We start from the raw sequence: 24495 nt of genomic DNA, 5'->3' as shown, positions 1-24495 counted from the left end.
ACAAGAATTACAGCAAAGTAGGGATGAAATGTACAAGTTTCATTTTTTTTTTGCGGAAATTAATTTGTAATCCTTTTTTTTCTGTAACACAGAAGGATTTATCATAAAAACGCAACTCAATATCTTTTGCTCAGATTCTGCAGTTTTTAGAAATATCCCACACGTGGCCCTTGTATGCTAATGGACTGAAGCACAGGCCTCAGAAGCAAAGGAGCACCTACAGGATTTAGGGGCTTCCTTTTTATGAAAATATATTATAGGCACCATGTCGGGTTTGAAGAGGTCTTGTGACGTGAAAACAGTGGAAACCCCCCAAAACACACCATTTGCCAAACTACACCCCTCAAGGAATTTATCATGGGGAATAGTGTGCATTTTGACCCCACAGGTTTTTTGCTGAATTTACTGGAATGAAGCCATGAAAATGAAAATTTTTCCAATAAAAACATAGACATTTTCAATTTTTACAAGGCATAAAGCAGAAAAAACACCCCAACATTTGAAAAGCAATTACTCTCGATTACGGCAATACCCCATATGTGGTAATAAACTTCTCTTTGGACACACGGCAGGGCTTAGAAGGGAAAGAGGGCTATTTGGCTTTTGGAGCTCAAAATTTTGCTGGAATGGTTTTTGGTGCCATGTCACATTTGCAAAGCTCCTGCGGGACCAAATCAGTGGAAACCCCCCAAAAGTGACCCATTTGGGAGACTACACCCCTCAAGGAATAGGAGGGGTATAGTGAGCATTTAGACCCCACTGGTCTTTTGCAGAATTTATTGGAATTAGGCCGTAAAAATTAATATCAACATTTTTTTCCACTAAAAAGTTTAACTTTTTCATTTTCACAAGGGATAAAGAAGAAAAAGCACCCCAACATTTGTAAAGCAATTTCTCCAGAATAAGGGTAATACCCCACATGTGGTCATGAACTGCTGTTTGGACACACGGCAGGGCTCAGAAAGGTAGAAGCGCTATTTGGCATGCATATTTTGCTGGAATGGTTTTTGGGCGCCATGTTGCATTTGCAAAACCCTAAAAGGTACCAAAGTACAGTGGAAGCCCCCAAAAAGTGACCCCATTTTGGAAACTACACCCCTCAAGGCATTTATAATTTGCCTGGACATCTGACAGGGCTCAGAAGTGAAGAGCAACATGCGCATCGGAGGTCTATTTTGGTGATTTTCACAGCATTGGCCCACAATTGCAGGGCTCGGACGTCAAATAGTAAAACAAAAATCCAAGTAGTGACCCCTATTTTGGAAACTACACCCCTTAAGGCAATTTAAGGGGCGTAGTGAGCATTATGCCCCCACGGGTATTTTTTCATTAGTAATTAATGCGCAACGAATGGTGCAAAGTGAAAATTGCAATTTTCCGCTGAAATGCCATTTTAGCGCACAATATGTTATGCCCAGTTTGTGCCACCGAAGACACACACCGCGTAAACTGCTAAGCTGGTTCTCTCAAGTATGGCAATGCCATATATGGGGACATAAACTGCTGTTTGGGGACACAATAGGGCTCAGAAGGTAGGGAGCGCCATTTGGGTTTTGGAGTGCAGATTTCGCTTGGCAGTTGTTCTGTTTGGCGTATTAGTGGTGTTTTAGTTTATAATGTTGGGGCATATGTAATCTGTGCAGGGTACATCAGGGTATAATAATGCGGAAAATAAATAATATTTCAGAGATATTTTACAGGTGTCGCACTTATAAATGGCGCCCGATCTTATCCGCTTTTGGACACTGCACTTTTTTTTTTTTGCCATATTCTGAGAGCCAGAACTTTTTTACTTTTCAGTCAAAAAAGCTGTGTAAGGACTTTTTTATTGCGGGACGGGTTGTAGATCAATTGGTACTGTTTTGGGGTACATACGACTTTGTGATCTTTTTATTCCATGTTTTGGGAGGGGTGGCGATAAAAAAAAATAGCAATTACGGCATTGTTTTTTATTTATTTGTTTTTGCGGTGTTTACAAAAATAAAATATTATATTTTGATAGATTGGGTCGTTAAGTACGCGGCGATATCAAATATGTGTACTTTTAACGTTTCATTTGTTTTCTATAATAAAAGAGACTTATTATAGGAAAAAAGGCAGTGTTTGTTTCTATTAACTTGAAACTTTTCTTTTTACACTTTTCTGCAACTTTTTTTTTGTCCCCCTAGGGGACTTGAGGGCCTGCCCCTCTGATCTTTACTCTAATGCATTGCACTAGCCACGTAGTGAAATGCGTTGGAGCTGTCAGTCATTCACTGACAGCAAGCCTATTAGGTCCCATCTGTGGGCGGGGGCCAAATAGGCTATTGCACGTGGCAGACCAGGAGCCAATTGTTAGGCCTCCGGTTGCCATAGCAACGATCGGCATCCACGCGATCACATCAGGTCGACGCCGATTGCTACAAACCACTAGGATGCCGCGATCGCTTTTGATTGCGGCATCTAAGGGGTTAATGGCAGGGATCGGAGCTGGCTCCATTCCCTGCCATTACAGCACAGTGTCAGCTGTAACATACAGCTGACACCGGTGGCTGATGTCGCAGGCTCAGCTCCTGAGCCTGTGCCATCTGGTTACTGCGGTCAGAGGCGTTTTACGCCCCGCCTCTGGGCGGGACCCAGCCGGATTCCGTACTTGGCAGACAGGAGGCCATTGATAGGCCTCCGGTCTCCCGGAGCAGTCATCGGAACCGCGCAAATAGATTGTGGGGCTCCGATCTGCTTGTAAACACCATAGATGCAGCGCTTGCTTTCGATCACTGCATCTAGGGGGTTAATCGGCCGGATCTGAGGCCAGCTTCGGTCTTGGCCTTAAAGTAGTGATAGTGTTAAGCTATCACTGTTTTAAAACGGTGTCTGCAGACACAGTAACCGGTTAATGTTCTGACGTAATAGTCCGTCAGTTTGTGTTAACAGAACGCCTGTGACGGACTATTACGTCACATAGCGTTAAGGGGTTAATAGGAAACTGCCTAGTTGTTTACATGGGACTGATTTTTCAGTAGGCAGAATTGCAATTTGACTCGCAGAAAAAAAATAAAAAAAATTCACATCCTGAAGTGGTTTTCGCTGCACATTTCACTCCAAAAACAGCATCAGGAAGACACACGCAGATTAGCCACATTCAACGGGGTCAATCTGCATGCAGAAACGTGGCTGGTTTTATAGCAAAACCGGAGTTTTTTTTCTCCCTCTTTTCAGATGTCCTGTAACAAATCAGCTTCTTGGGTAACCGTGATTCATTTGTACCAGTCTTGAAGTGCTTCAGTTAGCACACCAAAAACCAGTGAATGTTAAAACTACGTTTCCATACACAATATTTCAGTGCACAAAACGGTAAATAGATACCTCCACGTTTGTATAAGGTGGCTTGTGCTATTTAGTGATGTTTTGGCAAATCATCTAAATATAATTCTTTGTAACTCCCATAGACTCCAATAGGGGGAGCGGAGGACCATTCAGTATAGGGTTGTCACGATTCCAGAATTTGGACCTTGTTTACCGATACTTCGTGTAGTATTCCGATACTCCATGCCAAAAAAAAATATTAAATTTTCTGATGTGAGGCACGTGGTGTGATGAATTTTCAACCTCCATGTGCCCCACATTAATAGTAATTAACCCCATCATGTACCCCAGTCATAATGGACAACATTGGGTTAAGGTGTGAGGTACATGATGGGGTTAATTACTATTAATGTGAGGCACATGGAGGTTCAATATTCAAAATACCATGTGCCACATTAATAAGTAAAAGAAAGCAGTTTTTATTTTATTTTTTAACAGCGTAAATATCATAAATGACACTATAAATTTGTTATTACGGTCGTGACGATACCGAATATGTGTATATTTTATGTATTGAGACTTATTTTAATGTTTATTGTAAAAAAATGTGTATTTTTTTTTAATTAACATTATTTTTTTTTTTTTAAACATTAATGTACTGGCATATATCTATATGGCAGTATATTAGCCTGTGTACGGATAGTACAGAGGCAGTTGTTAGGACATACCTCAGTATGACCTAACAACAGGAAATATGATCAGACAGTCCTGGGTTCCTTCAATGGACGCTGGGCTGTCTGCCCATATATGGTATATCCCTCGATCGATCCAAAGGGCATCCCCCCTTCTCCTTTTCCCCTTGAATGCTGCGGTCAGCTTTGATCGCAGCATTCACGGGAAATAGCATCAGAGAACAGAGGCCCCGCTCCTGTCAACAGTGTGTGCGTGCGGTCAGCATGATGTGATGCGGCCAGCGCTGCACTAATGAGCGACAGCGCAGGCACTGAAGACAGAACATGGCTGTGTTTTGCAGTGCGCCTGTCATGTTCTGTCTTCAATGCCTGCGCTCATTAGTGCAGCGCTGGTCGCATCACCTCATGTTAAATGCACGCGCACACTTGTCAGGAGCGGGGCAATGGCTGCACAGCTTAGTATCGAAATACGTTAATTAATGGTATCGAACCGTTTGAGGGTGCACGGCATTGAAATAGTATCAATATTTCGATGCATCGTGCAACCCTAATTCAGCATTTGCGCGGATACAGCTGCCCCTGGCCGACACAGCCTGCACTACTGGAGTCAGGAGTCCGCTGTTATCTCGACAGTTGGGGTTCCCAGCGGTAGTACCCCACCTATCAGACATTTCTGTCTAAGGTGGAAAACCCCTTCAATAAACTTGTTCCCAATACAATTCTTGCTAGAACAGAGTGCTTATCACTTTTCCCTTTTTACCCCAAAAAGAACATATGAATAAAATTATGAGAAACTTCTTGGACCTGCAGTTCAATTTGAGTTTTAAATTGACCACTAAAGATCTGGGGAACAAAAAAAAAAAAAAAAGAGACTTTTAAAAATGTCTGTCTGAATATCAAATCACTGGTTAACAGCTGCCAAAACATTCAGTAACTCACATCAAAACAATGGTGTTAGAAAGAAGAAAAAGAAGAATAAACTTTTTATGACAAGCAAATTAGAACCAACAGTTCTGGGAATACAAAACTGCAATTTAGATACAACAGCATATGAATGCATGAAAATACCTATTTTCCAAAGATAAATCACAGGGAATTTCATTTACAGCTATTATCAGGATCACTCCCCTTTATGAGAAGGAGCATTATAAAACACAAGTTCTCAATAGGGTTTAGGTCAGGTGAGGAAGGGGGCCATGTCATTATTCTTTCTAAGGCCTATACTGGCTAGCCATGCAGTGGAGTACTTCGATGCATGCGCTGGAGCATTGTCCTGCATTATTAATCATGGTTTTCTTGGAAGATGCAGACTTTTTCCTGTACCACTGTTTGATGAAAGGGTCTTCTAAACCCATCCGTAGGTTTGTAGTTGATTCTTAGTCCATCTTCAACACGAAAAGGTCCAACTAGCTCATATTTAATAATACCAGCCCATAGCAGTACCCCACCTCCACCTTGCTAGCATCTGAGTCGAAATGGAGCTCTGTGCCCGTTATTGATCCAGTCATGGGCCCATCCATCTGGTCCATCAGGAGTCACTCATCTCATCAGTCCATAAAACCTTGGAAAAATCTGTCTTCAGATATTTCTTGTCCCAGTCTTGACGTTTCAACTTAAATGTCTTGCTCAGTGGAAGTCGGGTTTCAGGCTTCCTTACCTTGGCCATGTCTCTGAGTACTGAACACCTTGTACTTCTGGGCACTCCAGGGAGGTTGCAGTTCTGGAATATGACAGCACTGGAAGAGAATGGGTTCGTGGTCGCTTCATGTTTGATTTTTCTCAAATCTTTGACAATTAATTTGCGTTTTTTTTCTCAACACATTTCTTGCGACCCTGTTGACGATTTGTAACAAAATGTTTGATGGTTCTGTGATCACGCTCTAATATCTTAGCAATTTGAGGAGTGCTTCATCCCTCTGAAAGACTTAACAAGTTTTGACTTTTCGGAGTCAGTTAAAGCTCTCTTTTGGCCCATTTTGCCAGAGGAAAACAAGCTATCTAATAATTCTAAGCACCTTTTTATAGGGTCTTGATCTCCAAGACCACATCCTCCATCATTACTCAAATACACATCACCTGATCTGCTTCAATCCAATAAGCAGTCCAGTTTATACAGCTTGGAGTTTGAAAATATGCATAAAAATGATGATATGGTCAAAATACTTACTTGCCTAATAATTGTGCACACAGTGTAGTGGCATGATGGACCTCCTTTGGCCTTCAGAACTGCAGCAATTCGTCATGGCATATATTCCACTAGGTGCTGAAATCGTTCTGCAGGAATATAAGCCCATGCGAACAGGAACGTTTTTCACAGTTGCCGCTAAAGTGTCCTTCTGCCATATGGTAAACAGCTGCCATGAAGGGATGAACTTGGTCGGCCACAATGCTCAGGTAAGCCCTACTGTACAAACACCCATGCACAGGTATCAGAGGACCCAGGGTGTGCCGAGAAAGCATTTCACACACCATCGCTCCGCGTCCACCAGCATGAACTGTTGACACCTGACAGTAAGGGTATGTTCAAATGCTGAGTCAAAAACGTCTGAAAATACGGAGCGGTTTTCAAGGGAAAACAGCTCCTGATTTTCAGACATTTTTTAAGCCACTCGAGATTTTCGCTGCTTTTTTTACATGCACTTCTTTCTCGAGGGCGTTTCTTTACGCGCCTGTTTTTCAAAACAGCCGCGTAAAAAAAGGCCCATCGGAACAGAACGTTGTTTTTTCCATTGCAATCAATGCTCAGATGTTTGGAGGCGTTCTGCTTCCGATTTTTCAGCCTTTTTTCGGGCGTTTACGGCCCGAAAATAGGCCACATGAACATACCCTAAGGGTTCATAGATTCATGATGCTTGCACCAAATTCTCATCTCCCATCTGCATGGTGCAACAGAAATCTGTTTGCCTACTGGAGTCTTGCTTTCGGTTTCTCTTAGCCAGCAATTGCAGTCAAACTTATCGTCTGCTGTTATAGCCCATCCGTGCTAAGGATTGTCAAGTTGTGCGATCGGACACATTAGTTGGAGCACCAGCGTTGTATTTGGCTGCAATTAGATTGACTTTGCAACGCCTGTTTGTCAGAACGATTCTTGACATCCTTCTCTAACCCCTTTCGTCAACAAGTTCTTTACGTCCACAGGATGTTTTTCCTCGATCAGACCACTCTCGGTGTACTCTCAACACTGTTGCATGAGAAATCCCCACTAAGGTTGGCAGTTTTTGAAATACCGGCCATGGCAAGTCTAGCACCAATGACCACGCCTCGTTCAAAGTCACTCAGATCACTCGGTTTTCACGTTCTAATGTGGATTCACACAAACTGATCCAGGGAAAACTTGCTCACTTAATGCCATGCTGCACTCTGGGGTCACGTGTCTAATTTCCATACAGGAAAACAGGGAAGTTCCAATCTTGAAAGGGCAGGCGTCTCTAATAAAGTGGCCATTCAGTGTATATTTATTTGCACTGCGAGCGGAGGCCCTTAGTGTACTAGTCACCAATAGTAAAACAGCGGCCCTATGTCAAGGACTGTGACAGATTCGGCACCCTCCTGAAACGATCAGGAGGGTGCAGACAGCAAGAGTAATCAAATGACAGTCCAGTTTCGGTACACAGAAAAACAACAATAGGTAGTGTGAGACAGTGACAGGTAAAGTCATTGAGGGAAGGTACATTTCCCCTAGAATCCTGTCATATGTATCCTAGGCTCCAGGGAATGAATATTTTTTGCAATAGAAAGCTCTAGCTTTCCAATCTCGGCTTAAGGAAAAGCCGGAAAAAGGGCCTGAAGTTGGATTGGGGAAGAGCAGGGCGGGTTCCCCAATCCCTAGTCCATCTCTGTTTGTAGGACAAGGCAGCTGCTCAATTAGCTGCACCTGCAGCCTGTATATAAAAAGGGGCAGACACAGTGTGTGATCTCTCACCCCTGACTCAGACCGGAGACTACTAAGTCTGGAGTAGCCTGTATTCTATGTGAGTAAAGAGCTGTGTTACTTTGTATCCAGTGCCTGGTAGGAAGGCACTTGGTATAGTTAGATAATATCTTGTTTAGTTAGTGCTCAGACGAGCAAGATTTATTTTGTATTTTGCCTTGTTGTACAAGAGGCTGTTTCTTTGACAAGAATAAAACACAGGCAAAGCCCTGTTATGAACTTTAATGCACGGTGTCCCTGTCCCTGGCTACTAAGAAACCGCTGTACCAACCTCTCCTGATGCTAAACCCTCACAGTAGTTACATGAGACAGAGACATGGTCAGGAAATTGTCCAAGTTCAGAACACACAAACAGCAATTGGCAGTAACAAGAGGCAGAGGAACTAAACCACAAGCAGGAAGCGCAATAGTCTGGCAATGAGGTGCTGCGAGGTCCAGGCTTATATAGGAACCACAATGGGGAGACCAATTAGACAATCGAGGTAATGGAATCTAGAGAGGCAGGAATTTAAAGAGAAGCTAGACACTAAATCCAGCACTGGAGCTGTCCAACATCACCACTGACTCAATGAGAAGAGCTGGTGCCTGAGACACAGGAGTTTTCGGGTTCGAACCCTGATATTCTATACTTCAAGGACATCATTTTGTCAGACATAATAATCGTTAAAAAATGTAAAATCATTCCATGAAACATGAAACAAAGCAACAATCATGGTTACCTGTTGATTTTTATATCTGTGAATATGTGAATAGTATACGGCATATTCCCATGGTAGTGATGCGGTAGAAAGTCACACCACAGAACCGCAAAAGCTGCTTAGAAAGTGCGCTTGAAAAACTGTTCCTCGAATGGTTTCAATAATAAAAAAATTAGATTCGCAGTACTAAATATAAAAGCTGTAATCACGGTTTTTGAAGGGTTGTTCCCCATAGAAGAAAAGCTTGTGCTGCAGAATAGTATTACACAGACACTTTATAATTCAGAGAGTATTACTTCTCCGCCACTCACCCCACCTCCCCACCAAATCCAAGCCTATGGGGCACTATTGTGGTCTATATGTTCGCAAGAAAAACATATAAATCCTGTATAGATTTAGAAACGGTGTTTGTATTAATGTGATTACTAATGTAAATTACTTTTTTTACTGCACTTTTCCTTTAAAATTACATGGTTTAACAATTACCTTGGAAAGAGATTTCCCATTAGCAGTGAGACTGGCTAGTCCTGCACAACACACCATGGCACTTGAACTTGATAAGCCGGAACTTGGTGGAATGGTTCCATCCACCAAGCAATACATTCCTTTGGGTTCATCCAGATTAAAGTGCTCCTTGAAAATATAAAAGTTTATATAATTCAGAAATAGTAATAACTGACACGAAAGAAATGAACTCTAAAAACTGTGTTCACACGTCACGGTCAAATCGCTTTATTTTGCAGTTCAACTGATAAGATAATTGCACACACATGAATAAATTATACGTTCTTAACACGTCCTTAAATCCACTGAAGATGACCCTATCACATTCCGAAGTCTCAATCATATAGAATGTAATCCCTATAAATCAGTTTTTTTTTTTTCTATAGAGTAATTAAAGCTACATGTAGCCGTAGTAGAAGAAATCCGCAGTGGATTTAGCTGCAAATTCACACGATTTTGGCAGATTTTGCAGCGCATTCACTGCAGATTTCAGCCTATACATAGAAAGTGTGAAATCCGCAGCTTTTCAACAGCATAATGAGCGTGCTATGTATTTTAATTTTCTGTGCGGAATCGTTTGCTACGTATGGATCAGTGATCATCAGTTTTGAAAACCCCCTCAACACGTACTGAAAAAATCCACAAAAATTCCACTACGTCTGAATACAACATATTCCAGAAATAGTGTGATAGGTATGCGTTTGAATTTAGTAATAAGAATTTAACTGCCTGTAAAAACGCTTTAAAATAATTTTATTTGTGTTAATCTAAAAAATGGGCACTAAGGATTTGAGTACAGGCGTTGGCAACACAGATCATGGGTCCTAAATAGTGTCTGAGATAGGATAGTTCAGGGTTCGCTAGGCTCATAAATCAATGCGACACTAAAAAGGAGTAGTAAATTGAGTTACTGGTCTGTTTGCCATAGCGATAAGAGATCACCAAGCCTTTAATGAGGTGTCTAAGGTAAAATAGTAACAAGCATGTACCACTACGACACTCCACAAAGGCCCTAACAATTATAACGTTGGTCTGTTTGCCAAAGGTAAGCAAGATTCCCTACGTGTTTCTGTGCCCTTGTAAACACAGGGGAGCGTCCGCAGGGGTATAAATTGCCTAAAGTATTTCTTGATGCTGGTCAGCACATATTATGCCGTTTAGGTATTATCCGGCGTGCACTAGACACTGATGACTGGTCTAGCACGCGCCGATGAAACCCTAGAGCCTTATAAGGCTTAGCTCCGCCTACACCATTTGCGTTATTGGGACAGACACCAATCGATGTGTGAAACGCCACACTGATGCCGATCAGCTGGAACGTTTCGTGACCAATGGAGTGGATGCATCATGCATCAGTGATCGCGATGGGGAATTTCAGGGGGCCAAGCATACACCACTAAACGAACAAAATAGCAAGGGAATGTGTGAATGAACAGGCTTTTGAGAATAAGAGTAAGAAGTGATGGATAGCGGGAGCTGATGGAGGATAAAAATATGCCACAATAGAATAATTACAGTACATGAAGGTACGAAGTGAGATATTTTCTATATGCTAAGGGCTAGTATCTCTAGGTGACAAAAAGCCACATAAATCGATGTCCATAAATGGAGATGAGGACTAAGAGGGAGGGAAAACAGGAAAGGCCAAAAGGGAATTCACTAATTCTACAGGAAGGGGATATAGGATATTTGTTCATTAAGACCCAGTGTTCTGATGGTTTGCATCCGGAATATCCACTGGGCCTCCTTCTGCAGAATCCTCCTATCCCAGTCCCCCCCTCTCACAGGTGGTTGGACATGTTCCATCCCCTGGAATTTAAGGACCATTGGGTACCCTGAATGGCATTCCCACACATGTCTGGAGACTGACGTATCTTGTTTCCTGGCAAGGTCACATGTGTGATCCCTAACCCTCCGCCTGAATTCTCGCTTTGTCTTTCAAACATACTGTGTCCCACAAACACAGGTTATAAAAGGTATACCACCCCTTTGGTCAGACAATGGATAGGTTCTCGTGAAAAAAAACTTCTCCTGTGGTGTTGCTCTTAAAAGTTTTGGTGTTCTAAATGAAGCTACATGCTTCACACCTACCACATCGAAATGTACCCTTAAGGTTTGATGATAGCCAAGTTGTAGTTCTTCCCACCTCAAGATGGCTATGTACTAATCTATCTTTGATGTTACGACCTCTTTTGAAGGTAATCTGAGGCCTATCAGCAACAAGACTACCCACATCCGGATCTGCTTTGAGGATGTCCCAGTAGGAAGTAAGTAGCCTCCTGACATCCTAATGTGCAGCGTCATAGGTCCCTATGACTCTGATGGTCTCCTCCTTCACTGGATGTATTTTGGGATTCAGGAGAGATTCTCTATTTGCCACCACGGCATGTTGGTATGCTGTTTTGAGTACACCACTGGGGTAACCGCTATGTTCAAACCCCTCTCTCAAACTTGTTGCTGAAGTATTAAAGTCCGATACTGTAGTACAGTTTAGTCTGGCTCTGATTTATTGCTCCTTAGGTATGCCTCTTTTGAGGGGTATAGGGTGCCAACTATCCCACCTTAGTAGATTGTTCGTTGCAGTATTTTTCTAAACATTTCTGTCGGAATATAACCAAGATCGGTTTTCTCTATCTTAATGTAACGCCGTGGTCGTGGACCACGAACTCCTTCCATCCAGTCGACGCCCTTCTCTCAAGAGATGTCTGCACATACGGTCGTCCTGCTCCACAGTGACAACCAGGGTGCGCTCATGAGCTCAGTTAAGACGTAAGAAGCCAGAGCGCACGCATGTTGGTGATTGAGCTAATTTCTCCAGAGCACCCTGGGCTTTAACAAGGTCCCAGCCCCATCCTCCCACGCCTGAGCTTTGTTGTTGTATTCCAAGTCTGTCTTGCAAATGGTCAGTCCCTTAGTGTTTCCTGCTCCCAGTGTTCCCTGTTCCTGATCTAGTGCCGTGCTTAGCTGTAGCAGTGCTGTGCTGTGCTGTGCTGTATACCACGCCTGTCCTGCTTCTTCACGCCTGACTTCTACCTGCTGCCTAGTTCCTGCCAAGTCTTCCTTGCTACTGTCTGAGCTGCCACAGGTACCCTATATAAACTATAGACTATGACTTGCGCCCTGTTGCCCAGCTGCAATACCGCCAAGGCGGTATGGCCCAGTGGGTCCACGAACCCTACGTGACACTTAATATCCAGGAATGTAATATTCCTTTCTTGAATTTCGGACATAAAAAAAAGGCCCAGATCATTGATATTCAGAATGGATACGAACTCCTAGAACTTACCAGATGTTCCTGACCACAAAATGAACACGTCACCAATGAATCTGAGCCACATGAAAATTGACAAAGTGTACTTCTCCATTTCCTCACAGAACACAAATTCCTTCTCCCACCACCCCAGGTAGAGGTTGTCATAGGTGGGAGCACAAGGGCTTCCCATTGCCACCCCCCTCCCTGAGCTGGTGGAAGACTTTGTGGTCAAAAATAAAAGAAGTTGTGTTCCAGTACAAACCAGAGTAATTTCAATACAAACTGGTTGTGTGCATGACAGTGGGTCCCTCTGCCCTTGAGGAAATACTCCACAGCTCCACACCCAAGTAAATGGAGAATGGAGCTGTAGAGTGCCTCCACATCAAGACTCGCAAGCAGAACATTGGAGTCACATCTGATACCCTCTAATTTCCTCAGCACCTCCATCGTATCTCTCACATACGACAGAAGTGCCGTGACAAAGGGTCTAAGGATCCTGTCAACATAAATGCTGGCATTCTGGGAAACAATACCAATGCCAGAGACAATTGGTCGATCCTTAAGGGGAGAGAGTCCCTTATGGAACTTCGGGAGACTGTAGAAGGTGGCCACCTGTGGACAATTCTCCATAATAAACGCCAATTCGCTGCCATCAATCTTATCATGCTTCGCCTCAACCAAAATGCATTTAAACTCAGCTAAAAAGTTATGCATGAGATTATCGACCAAAATATGATAGCACAGCTTATCCTTTAGAATACTCATGCACATGGTTATATATTGACTGCGATCCATAATAACCACATTACCCCTCTTGTCTGAGGGTTTGATTACAATTTCAGAGTTATTGTCCAAAGTCTGAAGGGTCAACATTTCCTCCCACGATAGGTTATAGTTCATATGATTGTCAACCTCCAGTTTGCTAAGTTGATCAGTGACCACTTTCAAAAAGTCATCCATCAAGGTATTATCATTGAGGGGTGGGTTCTTGGTTAACGGTACTCTCAAATCAGTGAAGGGCCCCTCATCCAGGCCCCTATGACCCTCATCCCATAATTCCTCAAGCGCCTTGACATGAGGAAGATCCTCCTTGAGGATGCCCAGTTCAGCACATTGACGCTTGTCATGAACTTCCTCCATTTCAGTTTCTTAATAAACAAATTCAGGTCTTTGACCCAAGAAAAAAGGTCAAACCTATTGGTGGGGGCAAATGACAAACCCTTTGTACTGTACATATTTTTATCCTCAATCAGCTCCCGCTATCCATCACTTCTTACTCTTATTCTCTAAAGCCTGTTTATTCACGCATTCCCATGCTATTTTGTTCGTTCAGCGGTGTATGCTTGGCCGCCTGAAGTTCCCCTAGCGATCACTGATGTGTGATGCATCAACTCCATTGGTCGCGACGTTACCAAGGGGCCGTTCCATCGATTGATCTCGGTCCCAATGACGCAAATGGTGTAGGCGTGGCTAAGCCTTATAAGGCTCTAGGGTTTCCCCAGCGTGCACTAGACCAGTCATCAGTGTCTAGTGCACGCCGGATAATACCTAAACAACAGCATAATATGTGCTGACCGGCAATTTATACCCCTGAAGACGCTCCCCTGTGTTTACAGGGGCGCAGAAATGCATAGGGAATCTTACTTACCTTTGGCAAACAGACCAATGTTATAATTGTTAGGGCATTTGTGGAGTGTCGTAGTGGTACATACTTGTTACTATTTTACCTTAGACACCTCATTAAAGGCTTGGTAATCTCTTATCGCTATGGCAAACAGTCCAGTAACTCAATTTACTACTCCTGTTTAGTGTCGCATTGAGCCTAGCGAATCCTGAACTATCATATCTCATGAAACTCTAATTAGGACCCATGATCTGTGTTGCCAACGCCTGTACTCAGATCCCATTAGTGTCCATTTTTTAGATTAATACAAATAAAATTATTTTAAAGTGTTTTTACAGGCAGTTAAATTCTTATTACATCTGAATACAACCTAACAAGCGGTTTTCAATAGATTTTCAGGTCACTCTATATAAAAAACAAAAATAGCTAATTCTGATTCAAATTAGTCAGAAATCTGATCATTTATCGATTAAAAAAAATAGTTAGTGGCTTTCTTGACTGGAACGATGAAGAGATTTTGCAGCTACTTAATGCATTTCTATGTATTGCGATTTCAGGGCGATTTTTTTCTAGTGAGTGTGAAAGTCTAGGTATAGACCTTGCTTAACCTCTTCACAACTGCCATACGGCTATATACGCTCTAACTGCCGATGCCCCGTGCAGTTGTCACGTATATAGACGTTGACAGCCTTGAAGGGGTTTAATGAGCAGCGCGGCACTCATGTCGCTCAGGGCTTTGAGAGCCCCGGAATAAACACCCCACTGTAAATAGTGCCACCCACAACCCCCTGTAGGTAGCGCAAAACCCTCTGCAGAAAGCGTCACCTAAGCTCCCTCCTGCATCGGAATCCCCGGCCAGCGCTCTGGCGAAGGATTCCCCACTTAGAGGTAGCCCCCGCCGTCTTTCCATCCCCGCTGTAGATAATGACACCCGCCCTGCAGGTAGCAACTCCCCCCAGCTGTAGATAGCATCTCATCGCCCACCTTAGATAGCGCCGCCTGAACTGGCTCTGGGAGCGGAATCCCTGGTGTCAGATCGCACTGACCGGGGATTCCGCTTCTAGAAAGAGACCCTGATGTCACTGTCTATTTGGACAGTGACGTTAGTGGCTCTCTATAGGAGCGGAATCCCCGGCCAATACTCTGGCTGGGGATTCCGCTACTGGAGAAGCCCCTGGTGTCACTATCCATATATCGACAATGACGTCAGCGTCTCTCCCTAGGAGCGGAATCCCAGGTGTCAGATCGCTCTGTGCCTGGGATTCCGCTACTGGAGAAGCCCCTGGTATCACTATCCATATATGGACAGTGACGTCTGGGGCTACTCCTGGTGAGGAATCCCCGCTCTGGCAGGGGATGCCGCTTTTAGAGTTTACCCCTGACGTCACTGTCCATACATGGACAGAGACATCAGGGGCTTCCTGTAGGAGCGGAATCTTCGGCCAGAGGGATTCCGCTCCTACAGGAAGCTACAGTGGTGTTATTTACAGGAAGGGGGTGCCATCAGTGGCGTAACTGCCGCTGTAGCAGCCATAGCAGCTGCTACGGGGCCCGCGGGATGAGTGGGCTTGTGACGCCACTGACACGTCTACAGCCATGCCCGGTGGTGCCGCTACCAGCCGTTATGGATGCTACAACATTAGCGACACCACTACAGGGCCCGTGCCGCCCCCAGCCTCTAAAATTTATGGGCCGGGCGGCAAGGGCTACATTCACTTGTATCTGCGTCTTCTGGACGTAGATACAAATGAAGATCTACTGAGATGAATGCTGCTGCCTTTCTGAGGGGGGAGGCGGCACCACTGAAACCAGCCGCCGTCACCCACTCTTGCACTAATTGTACCTGCATTAGCGCTGAACGGCCGGGCAGGATCCGTGCCCAACCATTCAGTGCCTTACAATGATACTGAATGGCGGGGCCATCACGCCGCATCCGTTGTTGAAAGGCGCTGATTGACGGGGTAAATCATTCTGCCCTGCCAATCAGCGCCTTTCAATGACACTAGCGGCCCAATGACGTCATGGCGCCGCTTGCGTCTTTCAGCCTCAGCAGACCTGCTCAGAAGAAAGCAGGTCTGCATTGTGACCGGATAGTGTGGGAATGGGATCATGTGATTATGTAAAGTTTTGTTTTTTTCTAATAAAACTGAGTGGCATTATCTGCAGGTGGGCTCTATCTACAGGAGGGATCTATATGTGGGGATGTGGAGCACTATATACAGGGGGAACTACAAGCAGGGCACTATCTACAGGGATGGGCTATATGTGGGACACTATATACAGGGGTGGGCTATATGTGGGGCACTATCTATAGGGGGAGCAATTTGTAGGGCAGCACGCTGGCTCAGTGGTTAGCACTATTGCCTTGCCGCTCTGGAGTCCATATGTGGGCACCACCTACAGGGGCTGTATGTGGGGCACCATCTACAGGGGCTTCTATGTAGAGCACTATCTACAGAGGCTCTATGGGGTAACTATCTACAGGGGGCACCGTGTGTGTGGGACACAGTGTATGGCGCTATTATATTTAGAGGTGCAGTCAATGGCGCTATTATATTTAGGGGTGTTGAGAAATATCTCTTCGTTTATAGGTGCAGAAATGTTTTAAAAGTGAGAAGCTGGAGTGGAAAACAAAAGAAATGGGTTGTGGCTGGGAGAAGTCATCATAGAGGTCTTGTCCGGATAGAGAAGAAAAGAAAAAAAGAACTAGAATCTAAGACATCATCGGTGAGTCACTTAATGTAAATGTTTTTTCTGCCTCCAATCAGTTACGTAGTCATTACATGATCTGCAGCTAGATGCTGGGTGGTAGGATTATGATAGGACTTCTTTTTTTTTTTGTGAAACAGCATCTCCCAGCTTATCCTTACCATTGTTCGGGCCATGCTGGGAGCTGTAGTTTTACACCGTACAAACCTGTACGGCAGGGCTTGCACTAAATTGAGCTGTATTTGTTCGCTGTATAGATTTACGGAGCTTGGTTCTGGGGCTGTATATACTTACGGAGGTAGGTTCTGGTGCTGTATTTATGTACTGCGCTTTTTTCTGGTGCTGTATATATGTACTAAGGTTTGTTCTGGTACAGTATATATGTAATGTGCTCGGTTCTGGAGTTGTATATATTTCAGAGCTTGGTTCTAGTGCTGTATTTATATACTGAGGTTTGTTCTGGTGCTGTATATATGTATAAGCTTGGTTCTGGAGCTGTAATTATATAGGATTAATTTAGAATAACAAAATAGCAGGGCAGATGGAATGGTTTTCAATTCATTGTATATTTAAACCAGTCTGGTAGTTTTAACCCCTTGAACCACCACCATGCGGTAATACATGACCTGAAAATATTTCTAAATGTATGTTTTTTTCAGATGCAGCAAAATCTATAAAGTCAACTTTTAAAACGGCGCACATCATTTGCTAATTACTCATTAAAGGGTCATAGAGCGGTGCCACTATCCTGAAGAGTCACATAGTCCTGCCGCCAAACCCACCTTTCCATGTTTGATGGACATCCCCCTGGTTAATACATCTTTCTCGGATGCGCCATTGCGTTGAACTACTTGGGCACGCACCATGCAGCGAGGTGTATTCTGCCAGGCTTCTACGCTGCGCATGCCAGGGGAGTACAAGGCAACGGTGCATCCGCAAGAGTTTGAAGAGGCTGGTAGTGATGTAGAACAGCCAGGGGGACGTCAATCAAAATCTGTGGGGTGCCATTTCAATTTTTGCCTCAGGCAGCATAAAAGCTGGAATCGGCCCTGAAGCTGCAGGCCACTTTAGGCCTGCAGTCTATAAGGTGCTGGGAAGACTCCCTGCGCAGGCCGGCGTGATGGCGTCACTGCATCATGCTGGTCTGCGCATGTGTCCTGACTGGAGCCTGTGCAGTGCTCCATCCATCGCAAGAACGGGGCAAGGTAAGTACAATATATACTTTTTTTGGGGGGGGGGGCTGTGTGGCACTATATACAAGGGGGGGCAGAGTGGTACTATATACAATGGGGGAACAGTGTGGCACTATAACCAAGGGTGGGGAGGAGGGTGGCACTATATACTAGGGGGCTGTGTGGCACTATATACAAGGGGGGGGCTGAGTGGCACTATATACAAGGGGGGCTGTGTGGCACTATATACAAGGGGCTGTGTGGCACTACTAAGGGGGGCTGTGTGGCCCTACCTACTAAGGGAGCTGTGTGGCACTATTTACAAAGGGGAGGGCTGTGGCGCTATCAACAGGGGTCTGTCTGTGGAACAATCTACAGGGGTCTGTATGTGGCACTATCTACTAACGGGGGCCTGCATGGCACTATATACAAGGGTGGGGGTCTGTATGGCGCTACCTACAAGGGGGAGGTGGGGGCGCTATCTACAAATGGTGTGTGACAAGGTCTACAGGGGGGCTGCACAGCACTGTCTACAAGGGGGCTGTATGGCACAATCTACAGGGGGCACTATCTATAGGAGAGCTGTGTGTGGCACCTAGGAGGGCCCCCAGTCAAAAGTTTGCTTTGGGACCCAGTCTTTCCTAGTTACGGCCCCTGGTGCCATTTACAGGGGGGTGGCACTAAATGCAGGGGGGATGTTGCTATCTACAGGGGGTGGCGCTATGTACATGGGGGGGGCACTATTTACAGGGGGTGGCACTATATACAGGGGGTGCTATATTGGTACTATCTACATGGGCACTGTGGCATTATATTGGCACTACCTACAGGGGACACTGTGGTGCTATCTACATGGGCACTGTGTGGCACTATGCGGGTATTATCTTCAGGCAGAACTGAGGTACTATGTGGGCAATGTGGCCCTATTTACAGTGGGCACTGGCACTATGTGGTATTGCGTCACTATCTACGTGGGCACTGTGGTGTTTTCAGGGGGTTGGGACAAAAAAAACCTAACCATTAAAATTCATCCATTTTTTTTTTAACGTCCATGAAAAACAGAAGGCAAATGGCGGTTAAAAACGGTCAGACGGCTGGGAAATGTATTCAAATTTTGACACACATTGATGCAAAACAGCCATGACAAAACTGATAATTGATCCGTTGTTGACTGTCATTTTTTTCATGGTTGTGTGTATACAGTCCTCTTCATTCTCCCCTCACAGCGATCCAGGGTGACAGAGAGAGAAGACTAAGTGTTACAGAGCTCTACAGTGTATGTATGTAGAATTATTAAGAAATTGAAGGTGAACTCTGAACTACCTAAAAATTATATAAACTAGTAAACCCTCCCGTAATTTCTCATTAGATAACAATCTCTGAAATTACATACCTATTTTCTATGCCGTCTTCCTTCTCTGATGTCACCCTCTCTATCATTTCATTTAACCCATTTGGGCAGAGGCACACCAATCTGAAAATCCAGTACATCTCTCTTCTCACTAATTTCTTGAACTGCGACAGTGACTTCCCAAATTGTTCTATAGGAGCACTGGCGTAGCTATAGGGGTCGCAGCGGTCGCAATTGCGACCGGGCCCCGAAGCCAGGGGGGCCCACAGCCCCCCATCAATAAAAAGTTACTATAGTAACTCGGGCCGCGGGCCCCTGTTACTATAGTAACAGACAGTACTTACCTTCCTGGTTCCGGATCGCAGCGGAGGTCCTGACGTCAAGCGCTGTGCGCAGCGCCTGACGTCACAGCGCTATGCGCCGCGCACAGCATCGAGAGGACAGAACTCCCGCCGCGGCCGAAGAGGAAGGTAAGATTAGCCCTGACTGGCGGGGTCCGACTCCCGGGACCCGCCAATCAGCTGTTTTGAAGGCGCCGCAGCACTCGTACGAGAGCTGCTCCCCTTCATTCCGGTCACACTGTGAATCGGTGTCGGCGATTCACAGTGTGAGCGAGTAGTGAAATGAAGGGGAAGCAGCTCTCGTACGAGTGCTGCGGCCCCTTCAAAACAGCTGATTTGCGGGTCCCGGGAGACACATCAGCTATTGATGGCCTATCCTGAGGATAGGCCATCAATGTTTAGGGACTGCACAACCCCTAAGCCTACGATGTAGCAGGCTTAGGGGGCCCATGAGACAGGATCACAGATTGTGTGATCCTGTCTGCTGGGCCCTGTATCTAAGCCAATCACATGGTAGGCTTAGATACATGGCCCATTCGTGATCCTGTCTGCTGGGCCCTGTATCTAAGTCAATCACATGGTAGGCTTAGATACATGGCCCATGCGTGATCCTGTCTGCTGGGCCCTGTATCTAAGCCAATCACATGGTAGGCTTAGATAAATGGCCCATGTGTGATCCTGTCTGATGGGTCCTATATTTAAGCCTACCACACTGTAGGTTTAGATACAAGCCCCCAGCACACAGTAATCTTATACTGTATAAGATTACGGTCTGCTGGACCCTGTATCTAAGCCTACGTTGTGGTAGGCTTAGATACAGGGTCCCACAGACAGTATCACACATGGGCCCTGTATCTTAGCCTAACACATGTGTTATTAATTGTTTTTCTTGTGTGTTTTCTTACAGGTTCGGTCGTTGGACTACGTCGGATTCCAGGACTACTTCGATGACGGCTTTTTTTTTATTATCAATAAAATGGTTAACGAGGGTTGTGTGGGGTTTTTTTTTATTTCAATAAAATATTTTTTCTATGTCTTTGTTTTTTTTTAAACTATATTACTACCGCCTTAGTAATGGCCGCCGGCTGATTGACAGCATCCATTGCTAAGGCGGGGCTTAGTTTTAGCCGGTGCAGAGGCCAACACTAACCCCCTTTATTACCCCGGTACCCACCGCCACCAGGGGTGCTGGGAAGAGCCGGGTACCATCCAGTACCTGACCATCTGTAGTGATGGTCGGCCACTGGCTGGTATTATCAGGAGGGGAAAGGCCAGATACAGTGGCCCTTCCCACCCTGGTAATGCTAGGCTGCTGCTGCTTTATTGTATCTGGCTGGTTATGAAAAATGGGGGGGGCCCCGATGCCTGCTCGTCACTACAGATGGTCGGGTACTGGTTCGTACCCGGCTCTTCCCAGTACCCCTGGTGGCGGTGGGTACCGGGGTAATAAAGGGGGTTAGTGTTGGCCTCTGCACCTGCTAACATTAAGCCCCGCCTTAGTAATAGAGGTTGTCAATCAGCCAGCGGCCATTACTAAGGCGGTGATAATAAAGTTTAAAAAGATACAAGCACATAGAAAAAATAATTTTATTGAAATAAAAAAAAACAACCCTCATTAACCATTTTATTGAGAATAAAAAAAACGCCATCATTGAAGTCCTCGAATCCGAAGTCCAACAACCGAACCTGTAAAAAAACACAAACACACAAAAATAATCAGTAACACATAAAGAAGCAAAATTATTATTCTTACCTTTCCTGGGTCCAGCGCTGGAGCCGCAATGTCAGCGAGCTGAGCCCTGTATCTAATCCAATCATGTGTGATACTGTCTGCTTGGCCCTGCATCTAATCGTATCATGTGTGATACTGTCTGCTGAGCCACTGTATCTAATACTATCATGTGTGATACTGTCTGCTGAGCCACTGTATCTAATCCTATCATGTGTGGTACTGTCTGCTGAGCCACTGTATCTAATCCTATCATGTGTGGTACTGTCTGCTGAGCCACTGTATCTAATCCTATCATGTGTGGTACTGTCTGCTGAGCCACTTTATCTAATCCTATCATGTGTGATACTGTCTGCTGAGCCGCTGTAACTAATCCTATCATGTGTGATACTGTCTGCTGAGCCAATGTATCTAATCCTATCCATAGTTTATAGGGTCGTAGTGCTATAGATATGCTATGCTGTCTCCTATACACACATTTTTTTTTGGGCGGACACATATGTATTGGGGCTATTTCCCCTGACATTTTAAGCCCTGAGGGAATGTTCACACGGCAGCATCCATTACGGCTGAAATTACGGTGCTGTTTTCAGGAGAAAACAGCACCGTAATTTCAGCCGTAAAGGCATGTGCAGGCGTCTTTCGCTGCGTCCATTACGGACGTAATTGGAGCTGTTTTTCCATGGAGTCCATGGAAAACGGCTCCATTTACGTCTGAAGAAGTGACAGGCACTTCTTTGACGTGGGCGTCTTTTTTACGCGCCGCCTTTTGACAGCGGCGCGTAAAAAAAATGCCTGTCGGCACAGAACATCGTAAGACCCATTCAAATGAATGGGCAGATGTTTGCCAACGCTTTTGAGACGCATTTTCGGACGTAATTCAATGCTAAAACGTCCGAATTACGTCCGTAAATAGGGTGTGTGAACCCAGCCTTAGTGACGCCCCGGCTGCTAGTGCTGCATTGTTGGGTCACTTAGGAGACCCAGTGTTATGGCCGGAAGGAGGGGAAAGGGATAAGTGAGCCCTAATCTACCCACCGCCCTGTCCCTGCCTACTTGCAACGACCCGCCCTAGGCGACGGGGTACAACTGGGCGGCGGTCCCTACGCTGACTAAGTGCAAGGGAATACAAACAGGGAACAAGCAAGGGAAGGGGCAGTAGCCCACGGAACACCGTGAGAAACAAGAGTGCTCACGAGCCAGTCAGAATGAGGATGTCACGAAGTACACGAACGCAGAGCAAGGAGCAGTAAGCAAGCCGGGGTCAGAGCGAGCAGGATAAGCAGGAGCTGAAGCAAGGCTGAAGCAAGGCAGTAGCAGGCTGGAGCAAGGCTGTAGAAGGGCCAGGAAAACAGGAAGAATCACAAGCAATGAGGAAGAGAAAACGGCAGGTATAAATGGACAGGGGGCGGAGCTAACTCCGACTGACCAGGCCGCGATAGGCTCTCCCACTCCTGAGCCTGCCACCCTGATTGGTGGGAGCCGGAGTCAGTCTAAGAGGTCCGGCCTCAGGTGTCGACTGATTAATCCTGGGAGTATCCACAGAAGTAGTGCCTGGCAGATCCTTTACACCCAGCGATGCAGCTGAAAGCTGCGGACCGTCGGCCATGAGAAGTTTGCGGGGGGGGGGCCCAATAAGAACTTTTGCATCGGGGCCCATGAGCCTTTAGCTACGCCCCTGCTTCAGGCATAACATGGTTCAGTGAGAAAAGTGCGAACACTCAATTTGGGTGCCAAAAACATACCCACCTAATTTGCTACAATTGGCAGCTGGGTAATGGGTATCTGACAATAAGTCCATGTACAATCAAATATTTCTGTAGTTGCAGTGGGATAGGCCGTATGTTATATCTTTCAAATTTTCCCTCCTTGTGCTCATACGGAGGCGCCAGCACGGAGCTGCTGAGTGGATTCAGTACACTTCAGCTAGGCGCACATTGGAGCTTCTGCTTACTGGTTTAACGTGCGCCATCTTGCTGTTTATTCGCTGTGGTACTTCCGATGTTACAGTATAGTACAAATGGTAAAGATTTTGAAAACTCTGGTTCATACCATGTGGTTAAAACGCTGCAAGTTTTTTGGGTAAGCTGTAGTCTTTTAAAACCAACTACATTGTGCCCCTTTTTTCTCCTCAAGACTTTGTAGCTTTTTTTTTTTCTCATAGACTTTGGTATGGCGCCTTACTGCACCTCCATGAAACACAGTTTTCTCTCCTAGAAGCCTTGCTCTGTAATCTGACATGTAGGAGTATTCCACATGACTTTTCTGTAACAAAAATCGATGTGTGCCTCCCCGTGAAAATGCAGTAGGGTTCTATGCTTGTCGACTCCATGAGAAACGGACCGCTAATAGACCGAGTTCACAGGTTGCAAAAACACTGCGGATTTTCAGCAACGTATTTAGTTGCTGAAAATCCACAGCATCATACAGTAGCAGCAGAGTGGATGAGATTTCAACCAACCACTCAGAAATTCACCTGCAATAAGTTTTTTTTAATCAGCATGTCAAGTGTATTTGTGTAATCGCTGCTTTTGTGTTGCAGGTTTTCCTTATTGCATTCAATGAAGAGGTAAAACCCGCAACAAATAGAAATAGTGTTATTTTGTGGCGGAAAAGCTGCAATTCTGCCGCAAAAAAAAACTCGGAATAAAAATCTTATACTTACCCAGAATTCTGTGCTTCTTCATCCAGGCCGGCCTCCTAGGATGACGTTTCATCCCATGTAACTGCTGCATCCAATCACAGACTGCAGCAGTCACATGGCATATGACGTCATCCAAGGAGGCCGGTCTGCAGGACGTCAAAGGGTAAGTATGTGTTTGTTTGGTTTTTCTTTTTAACATGCAGTTTCCGCAGCGGGCTTTCTGGCCGAAAAACTGCACCGAAATTTGGTGCGGTTTTTCGGCCAAAATTCCCTGCGGATACGCAGTGTAACTTTACGCAACGTATCTGCCCTGTGTGAACTAAGCCATACAGTTATGCGCAACATGCTTTAAAAGTGCTAAAAAAAAAATAATGACCTGGTCAGATAACAAGGGAGTTTGTGTTTTTTACTATCTTAGATGCAGTACTATAACTCTCCTGTACTAAGCACCATCACACGTTTGTTCCAGCATCTATCTGTTAATCTATATTCTACAGCCGTTACTAGAATGCCATTTGGAGTTCCGTGCTATTTTCAGAAAGAGGTCTAATGTTACAGCTTA

At 45.0% G+C, this 24495-nt stretch overlaps 1 protein-coding gene across 1 annotated transcript in view; it reads right to left on the bottom strand.

Moving 5' to 3' along the window:
* Positions 1 to 24495, bottom strand: part of GALK2 (galactokinase 2) — a 331206-nt gene that overhangs the window by 240424 nt on the left and 66287 nt on the right. The window contains exon 5 of the mRNA XM_075858034.1: positions 9093 to 9239. Within this exon, the coding sequence (XP_075714149.1) occupies positions 9093 to 9239 (147 nt within the window). The remainder of the gene's footprint in view (positions 1 to 9092; positions 9240 to 24495) is intronic.

Source organism: Rhinoderma darwinii, chromosome 3 (genome assembly GCF_050947455.1).
Source record: "Rhinoderma darwinii isolate aRhiDar2 chromosome 3, aRhiDar2.hap1, whole genome shotgun sequence".
NCBI classification, from domain to species: Eukaryota; Metazoa; Chordata; class Amphibia; order Anura; family Rhinodermatidae; genus Rhinoderma; species Rhinoderma darwinii.
The sequence above is the reverse complement of the archived record's forward strand: the minus strand, read 5'-3'. Positions and strand labels throughout refer to the sequence as shown.